Genomic DNA, 9,171 nt, shown 5'->3' with positions numbered 1-9,171 from the left:
CCCGCCGCCCCGCAGCCTGGAGCCGATCCCAGGCGCCCAGGACCCGGCTAGCCCGCTGTCTACCCACGTCGGAGTGACACCAAGCTTTGGGGCATTTTCGAGCAAGCCAAAGTGGGAGTCGCTAGCGTCTTGGCCATGAACACAGCCTCGCGTTCTTCTCAGCCCAACAAGCAGCTTCTGTCTCTGTGAGCGAGCCCTGCGCAAGCCGACCCGGACAGGACGGACGTCTGCGGCCCCGAGGCCCCGTGGTTCATCGGGGGTGCTGGGGCTGGGGTGCGAATCCATCTCTTTCTTTCTCCTTGGAGGGGTGCTTGTGTGTGTGGGGGGTCTGGTGACTTCGGGGCGTGTGTGGGAGCCAGGGTGGTGCAGGGGCCCCAGGCAGGAGGCAGGCGGGCAGCGCTGATCTCGGGCGCGGGAGGGTAGGGCAGAGGTTCTGCATGAGCTCCTCAAAAGACAAAGGTAGCAGAGCCAGCGACGCAGCTCCGGAGGAGACTTCGACTTCCAGCCCCAGGATCGGCGGCTGTGCGCTCGCCGCCGCCGCCGCCCTTCCCGCAGCGCTGTCCGTGTAGCCGCCGCCGGCTTCTTCCGGAGCTCCGCGATCCCAGGGGTTGGAGGCGACGCCCGCCGGCCAGCAGAAACGCCAAGCCGGCTGCGGCTGCCCACGGAGCTCGCCATGGGCTCGGCGCACAGGGCGCTGTCCGCGGTGCCGGCCGTTCTGCTGGTCCTCGCGCTGCCCGGGCTGCGGGTCTGGGCGCAGAACGACACGGAGCCCATCGTGCTGGAGGGCAAGTGCCTGGTGGTGTGCGACTCGAACCCAGCCACGGACTCCAAGGGCTCCTCTTCCTCCCCTCTGGGGATATCGGTCCGGGCGGCCAACTCCAAGGTGGCCTTTTCCGCGGTGCGGAGCACCAACCACGAGCCATCGGAGATGAGCAATAAGACGCGGATCATCTACTTCGATCAGGTCAGAGCCCGGGGGACGGGGACGCCGGGGAGGGCGTGGGGGGGGGGGTCCCGGGATATCTCAGATGGGGCTGCTAGGTGTGTTGGATTGGTGTGTGTGTGTGTGTGTGTGTGTGTGTGTGTGTGTGTGTGTGTGTGTGTCGGGGGGTCATTCAAGCACCCACTCCCCCAGTGTCCCCAAGCCTGGAACTTCCCCTGTCGTCCTCCCCCGGGGCAGCCCGGGCCCTCCTTCCCCCGCTGGTGTGTACCGCGGGCTGCGGGTGCGGGCGCGGCGGGGAGCCCCGGGCGGGCGGCGGGAGCTCGGCACAAGTTTCTCCGCAACAAGTCGGCCCAGCTGCGGGGAAACCGCTCCGCGACGCGGCGGCGGGCGGTCTCAGCCTTGGGTCTCAACTTGGACCCCTGGCTCCGACTCCAGGGGCCTCCGAGGCTTTCTGGGGTTGTTTGATCCGTGGAGAAAAGATCCGGGGTCTCCCCCGCCCCCCTCAAGGCGCTGAGATCGGGACGCGGGCAGGGGCAGCCTCAGAGGACTGGGCGCGGGGCGGGAGGCGGGGGTCACGTCTCACCCCCCCCACCAGTCAGGTTCGCGCCCTCTCTCTCCATGGTCCTGACTCCCAGGCTGGAGCAGGCAGGGGTTCCGAGTCTTTCTCCTTACTTAGAGAAAAGTTGCCCAGGAGGGAGGAAAAGGAATTGGGCCATTGCGCACAGTCCCGCTGGGAAAGCTGGGGAGTGGGCTGGCCCCCAACCTTCCCCCCACATCCGTCCCTGGGCTCCGGTCCTTTCTGAGAACTGTAAATTTCTGGGGAGTCACAGACCAGAAGGAGCTGGGGACAGAACTGAGGAGCTGCGGCGGCTGATCAGAGACGTGCGGCTCTGTGGTTTGGCAGGATCAGAAACCCCAGGACGCTGGTTGAGTTTCATCAGAGTCCTAAGGACTGAACGTTTGAATCCCACCCGTTCCCAGAGTCTTTGAAGTCACAATCTCAGTAGTGGCGCTGCAGGAAGACCTGCAGGGGAAGGTGCGAGGTGACATTCCATTCCTGCTCTTTACTTGGTTTTCTTAAGCAATTCTCTCTCCAGCTGGCCAGAGAGGAGAGTGTCTCTCTGGGGACTTAATATGGAATGGCCATAATCTTTCATGAGTTAAGTAAGCCCTTTCTGTGTGTGCAGTATCTTCCACCGAGATGGAGAAGTCTAGCTCCACCCCTAGTTTGCACTGTGATGCATTCATTACAGATTGGGATTTGGTGAGCTTTTGGCTGCCCCTGGTGTGGGCCATTCTTTTCCATGACCTTCTTAGAGAAGGGTTTGTTCTGTGCAATGAGTCCCCCTTCCCGGAGACATTTAGTGATACATTTTGATGTGCCAGAATGCTCCGATTGCTCTGTAGTGTCAACATTCAGCGTTGTGTACAGTCAACAGTAATCAGCCATCATTATTATGGCGAGTGAAAAAAATCCTACTTGGGTTTAAATCAGAAGGTCTCTTCCAAGCACCTTACATTATCTTAAATGTGCTTGACAAAAGTCTGCAAAGCCTCTCTGTTAGGGATTCTTGCTCGGGTGGCCAAGAGATAGCGAAAGATCTCATCCTCATTTTACAATCAAGGAAATGGATAGCATCAGGTCAGAGAACAGAAATGCAATCCAATCCAGTGTTAGCTGGGACAGAAGTGGGGTCACAATGAACTCACACACATGATCCTGTATTTGAACACATGCATTAACAGTTCCATATCCCCTGTGGGGTATTGTTAGAGGCAGTGCTATAATAAATTCAAGAAATTATGCCAGAGGCATGGAAATGTATTAATTTTGACTCGAATTCTGTGCTTATCAGAGGCAATAAAAGACTGTCATTGGTATACAGGAAAGCTATCTTTGTAGGAGTAGTGATTACTTTTTTGAAAGTCACTTACAGATTTATTTCTTAGACATGAAAGGAAACTTCACCAATTTATTTTCTATCCTTCTCTCCTTTTCTCCCTCTTGCTTTTAGGAAGGGCTAATTGGACACTGTAAATTCCACTTAAGAGATCAGTAAAATTCAGAGTTAATTTCATAGCCAGAGGAATCATACAGAACATGTTGGAATACAAAGCACATTGTTGCTTTCTTGAAAATAGGGTCCAATTTCACTTTGCTCCTTGAACTTTAAATGAAAAGCAGGTGATTGACAGGAGGACAATGCCAGGCATGAGAGGAAGAGGAAAAGGCCACCTATTTTACTGTCCGTCTTACTCACACTTTATACTTTGGCAGCCAGCAAGGGCTGACTCATTACCAAAGTGGTATTATGAAGGCGTAGAGGCCACAGGCGTGAAAAACAAACAAGGCCATTGGTCTTAGGAGGGTGCTGGCTGAGGTTGAGGGAAGGCAGGACATTCGTACAGCTCTGGGCATCCTTGTCATGGAGTGTGTCACGTAGGGAAGGGGGTGCCAGTGTCCAGTGTCCAGGGATGACTGGGACAGGCCTAGGGATGTGGACTGGCTGGCTTGGTGATGTCACTTCTGGACATTGCTAACGCTTGTAGATGGCAGGAATGTAAACACATGGCAGATACTATCTATTTGATGCTCCATACTCACAGGTGACAGCTGGGTGACTCCAGAGGCACCCAGCTTTGCGGACAGCTCTCAGTGCATAACTTTATTTTATCTCACACTATTGAAAGGCAGAAGAACCTGCCAATACCCAAGCACAAGCTTATGTCTCCAGAGGGGAAAAAATAATAGAATGAGATGTCTCACCGTCTATGGGTTCTGAGACAATCTATTTGGAAATGAAAGAAGAAAGAAGGAGGTAGGAAAGGAAGAGGAGAAAAGAAGAAAGAAGAAAGGAAGAGGAGAAAAGGAGGAAGAAAGGAAGGGAGAAAAGCAAGTATGTTTTGTTTAGAGAAGAAAATATTATAATTGACTGCTATTTCTTCTTTTTCTTTGTAGATCTTAGTTAATGTGGGCAATTTTTTCACCTTGGAATCTGTCTTTGTAGCACCCAGGAAAGGAATCTACAGTTTCAACTTTCATGTAATTAAAGTCTACCAGAGCCAAACCATCCAGGTATGTGTTTGGACCCATTTTGCCTCTAACCCTAAAGAACTGCATTTACCTTTAACTATTTATTCACACATGTGTTCTCAAGTAAATAGCCATCCTCTTTGGATTTTACTTTTAAAATGCTTCATTTCCAGTTTGCATCTTTTATAACATCCATTAAAGCATGTGGCACAAAAGCATATAGAAAAAGAAAGCTTAGGAACAATTACCTGGATAACCACAAAACACTGAACAAGTGTGAAGTGTGGCCTGACAAAATTTCAGTGACATAAATCTGTACAAGATCTTGATTTCATTTAATGAACAAAAATTATTTGACCTAGTAAAGAGAAAAAACTTGCAAAGCTAGCCAAGTTTTACAGGTGCCTCCTAAAATAAGCAAAACAAATTTGCTGCCCCCATAAAGATGATGAGATGCAGTTAAGTGTTACAAAATAAGCCCATGAGGAAGCAGCCATTGACTGCTTATTCCTAAATGCCTGTACTGGGCTTCCTGCTCCTTGAGTTTGTTCCTCATTACTTTGTTGTTAGTGAATTCTTACCAATTGTAGTTCCATGGTTAAGAATTTAGCGAGTTGTACTTTCTAAATGAGCTTGACTTTATACTCATAGGCAACAATAGAAATAGCTCCTAAAATATTAGAATATGCCAGCATATACATGACTATGGAATTCGAATAACTTTTTTTTCTTGCCAGTCCTGGGCTTTTAGCTCAGGGCCTGAGCACTGTCCTTGGACTTTCTCAAGGATAGAGCTCTACCACTTGAGTCACAACACCACTTCTGGCCTTTCTATGTATGTGGTATTGAGGAATCGAACCGGGTCTTTGTGCATGCGAGGCAAGCACTCTACCACTAGGCCAAACTTCCAGCCCCTCTAATAACTATTTTTGATGCAATATATTGTGTACATGTAAATGGAAGATTTTACATTCACTTGTCAATTTGCTATATCCCAGCTAACAGATCAATCATTAAGTCTCATACTTAATTTATTCAACATTAATTTTAATATAAAGGAAAGAAATATGGTGGATATTTATTACTATTGTAGATATTAGAGATCTATGTAATACATGACCTAGTATCACCAAAATTATAACATGAGAAATTTATCATTAAAAGCTTGAGTAAATTCTTTAGCAAACAATGTTTTTCATTCAGATCTCACATAGTAGTGGAGAGTATTATTATTCTTATTGTTGTTATTATTTTACAAGTCCTGGGGTTTGAACCCAGTGTCTGGGTTCTATCTTTGAGCCTCTTTGTGCTTAAGGCCACAGCACAACTTCTGGCTTTTTCTGAGTAGTTTATTGGAGGTAAGTGTCTCATGGCCTTTTTTGCCCATGGTTGGCTTTGAACTGAGATTCTCAGTAGCCTCCTGAGTAGCTAGGATTACAGATGTGAGCCACAAGTGCAGGATTAGATTATTACTTCTTAATAAAAATTTATTTCCAGGGAAGAAAGAAAAAGAAGTCAACGCGGGCACACACACACACACACACACACACACACACACACACACACACACTCCACTCACCATTTCCAATGGTTTTCAGTGCTATTCAAGTTACAGCGACCCTGACCTCTCCAAGGTCACTGGCAGAATCTGCCTGTGTGGGTCCAGGAATACAGGAGCTAAGAACCAAGCTTAATTTACATGCTGAAGGAAAGCCAGGTTTCTTATGCTCAGATGGCTCTCTGGATGGTATTTTTATTCATTCTTTTTTTTTTCTGGCGGAACTTTTAGGAATTTGTTTCAAATTATTTATTTTTAAGTAATATTTATCTTTAAGTTGTTCTACAAAGGGGTTACAATTCAGCACATCAGTCTATGAGTACAGTACATCCTTTCATTTATTTATTTATTTTTATTTTACAGTTTTATTGTACAGTGATGTACAGAGGGCCTACAGATACATTCTTCAGGTAGTGGGTATATTGCTTCTTGAACATTGTTATCCCTTCCCATGTTTTTCCCACATTTTCCCTCCCCCACTCACTCCCATTCATCTTGTTTTTCTCTTCCCTTTTTTCTTTCTTTCTTTCTTTCTTTCTTTCTTTCTTTCTTTCTTTCTTTCTTTCTTTCTTGTCGGTCATGGGGGTAAGACTCTGGGCCTGGGTGCTGACCCTGAGCTCTTCAGCTCAAGGCCACCATCCTATCCCTGGAGCCACAGCACCACTTTTGGTTTTCTAGTGGTTAATTGCAGATAAGAGTCTCAATGGACTTTAGTGACTGGGATGGCTTTGAACTTCCATCCTCAGATCTCAGCGTCCTGAGAGGCAAGGAATACAGGTGTGAGCCACCTTGCTCGGCTCCCTTTTTCAAATAAACAAATAAATGTATATAATGACACCATGGCCACTGTTCTCAGGTCCCTCCCTCCAATTTTCCTAGCTTCATAGGATATACCTGGAATATTACCATGGCATTGATCTTCGTCTTATCATACCTTCCTCCTCTTTATGACCCCCTCTCCCAGCTCACAGACCAGCTTCCTGATATTTGTTTTGCTCTAAGGAGTTACATTGTTTGAATGCTTCTCTGTCTACCATAGTTCAGAAAATTTCTAGCAGACACAATACAATGGTCTTACTGCCTGCTCCCACAATTGGTTCAAAGGGTGAAAGGCAGGGATTATATTTCATGAACGTGAGGTATTTGATGAATGTGGTCATCTTAGGCAACATTCGTTATCGTGGTATGTATTTTGATGCCAGAGGGAGCTTTTTCGGGGGAAGGCGTCATTGGACTTGAACTCTGGACCTGGGTGCTATCCCTGAGTGCTTCAGCTCAAGGCTACCTCCCTACCCTTGAGCCATAGCCCCACTTCCCATTTTCTAGTGATTAATTGGAGATAAGAGTCTCAAGGCTTTGCAGTGCGCAGGCTGCCTTTGAACCAAGATTTTCAGATCTCAGCCTCATGAGTAGCTGGGATTATAGGCGTGAGCCACTGTGCCCCGCTCAGCAGGGACTTTTTAACCATTGCTGTGATTTTTTTCTTCTTCTAGGTGAACTTGATGTTGAATGGGAAACCAGTCATATCGGCCTTTGCTGGGGACAAAGATGTCACTCGTGAAGCTGCTACGAATGGAGTCCTGCTCTACCTGGACAAAGAGGATAAGGTTTATCTAAAACTGGAGAAAGGTAACTTGGTTGGAGGCTGGCAGTACTCCACATTCTCTGGCTTTCTGGTGTTCCCTCTATAAAATTTGCTTGCCCAGGTGAGGGGTGGCCCACTGCTGAGTTACCAGAAGATCATTTTTTTTGTTGTTTCCACCATTGGACTGATATCTGTTATTGGTTTCTCATGGGTGAATATGGATTCTCTTTATGGATTCTTGACTCGTCTGAGCCAACACAAGATTTCACCGATTACTCTCGTGTGTATACATTTCCATCTATCTGGATTGGAACTTAAAAGCACGTCATCCCTATCTCTGCTCAAATGTATCCATCAAAAGCTGTCTCAAGGTTGGTTCTGAGCTTGCTTTCTTGGAAACACTGAATTTCATTGCAGAAACAGAATTTTATTTATTTATCAGTAAAAGACTGGTGAGCAGGTCTGAGGATTAGAGAACGCTCAAGTTCTGACTTCACTTGAGGGTTTGCGTGATACCGCCAAAGAGCTGTATGCTGTGTTCATAACACTCACCACACCTGTTGTTTCTATGCCTTTGGGATTCATTTTCTGTGTTCTCTTGAGGTTCCTAGGAATTGTTTCTCACTCAGTGACTGCCATTGTGTTTTCTCTAAAACTAAGGCCAGGAATGGCTTGCCTGAAAAATTTACCTTGACTATGGTATTACCCATGTAACTTCTCACCATACCCTACCCCCTCCACACCAAAAAAAGAAAAGAGAATGCATCATAGTTGTATTTTAATTATATATGTGAAAGAGTCATATTTTCCAAATTATATTTTCTAAGAGGGAAAAATAGATCATAAATCTGACAAGGAAGAAGTTGCTTACTGAAGTGTAAGTGCTCAGTCCCCAAACCTTAGCAGAGCAGCTGTCCTCCGTGGGAAATCTTATCCTTTATTGCTCAACTTTAATTAACATGATTGATAATAACCACTTTATTAAAAACCGAAGGGATTTTTTCCCATAGACATGGCCACTTTATTAACTGGAGATGGGATGCCCTTATTTTTAATTATACTTATTTTTCAAACCTTCAGTTGTATTTGAAGTATCATCTGGTTTTGCCTTAACTCTTTAAATTGTATGCATTTATCTGTTTAGCTAACATGAAATCCAAATATCCCCATAACTAAATTTAGTGCAATATCTTATTTTGTCTTTTGTATAGATCACATGAATTCATAAAATTATTTATGTCTGTTATAGAATAAAGCTTAATATATGTTAGTTGAATTGCTTTGTTCTTTTGGATTTGGAAATATATATTCTGCATAATTTATTTCCCCTTCGCCTCCCCTGCCTTCCCCTTTCCTTTCTTTTCTTTTCCTTTCCTCTCCTTCCCTTCCCTTCCATTCCTTCCTTGTCTGGTTTCATTTTTTTTTTCTTGGAGCTTTAAAAACAACTCTTTGAATTTCCAGGCAATGTCCTCTGAATTGCTATTGGAAATCATTACTGTGTTTAATCTGTCCAAATCCAGGAGTTGCAAGTTTGCCAAAAGAGAATCAATGGACTTAGCAAACTCTTCTTTCAGAAGAACTTGTTGTAGGGAAGCTTAGTTTAAAATGATTCTCTAAAAAATCATGAAGGTGCTAAATGTATGGATGAGTTTCAGATAAATATAAGAGCCAATCTATTCAAGTTGAATGCCTGGGGGAGAGCCCCAGAAGGTCGCAGGCTCTTTGTCTTGTTATTACATGTCTAGAGACTTGGCTCCATTGTCTGGTCTACACTCTACTTAGGCAGTGTTGTGGCAGTGCATCACAGCTAAGTAGGCTGTGGCAGCAGGGAAGACGTCTCAGCAAGACATCTGCACGTGGGGCTTCCAGCATGGCAGTGATGGAGCTGTAAGTCCAGAATATGCAGACTCCTCTAGGAAGAGTCTCTGCTTTCCTCACAGAGCATTATCTAAAGATGTTTCCAACAGATCCTTGATACCAGTCATCTTGATTTCATAATACAGTTTTGGCTTTGTAATGAGAAGTATCTTATTCTTACACAGAGAGATAAT

At 45.7% G+C, this 9,171-nt stretch overlaps 1 protein-coding gene across 1 annotated transcript; it reads left to right on the top strand.

The window, feature by feature from the left end:
* Nucleotides 1–405: 405 nt before the first annotated feature.
* Cbln4 (cerebellin 4 precursor) lies at nt 406–8,328 on the top strand. The gene is made up of 3 exons (XM_090352887.1): nt 406–964; nt 3,903–4,019; nt 7,029–8,328. Exons 1-3 carry the CDS (start codon nt 674–676, stop codon nt 7,224–7,226), a joined length of 606 nt encoding a protein of 201 aa, XP_090209013.1. The 5' UTR covers nt 406–673; the 3' UTR covers nt 7,227–8,328.
* The last annotated feature ends 843 nt before the right edge of the window (nt 8,329–9,171 follow it).

Source organism: Megascapheus bottae, chromosome 18, assembly GCF_031878675.1.
Source record: "Megascapheus bottae isolate mThoBot1 chromosome 18, mThoBot2.hap1, whole genome shotgun sequence".
Taxonomy (NCBI): domain Eukaryota; kingdom Metazoa; phylum Chordata; class Mammalia; order Rodentia; family Geomyidae; genus Megascapheus; species Megascapheus bottae.
This window is presented reverse-complemented; position numbering and strand designations above follow the sequence as displayed.

Excerpts from the sequence above, each read along its gene's own strand:
- Cbln4 (XM_090352887.1), top strand. The coding sequence starts at position 674 with ATGGGCTCGGCGCACAGGGCGCTGTCCGCGGTGCCGGCCGTTCTGCTG. Across the intron at positions 965-3,902 it reads GGATCATCTACTTCGATCAG|ATCTTAGTTAATGTGGGCAA; the intron begins GTCAGAGCCCGG and ends TTTTCTTTGTAG. Across the intron at positions 4,020-7,028 it reads ACCAGAGCCAAACCATCCAG|GTGAACTTGATGTTGAATGG; the intron begins GTATGTGTTTGG and ends TTCTTCTTCTAG.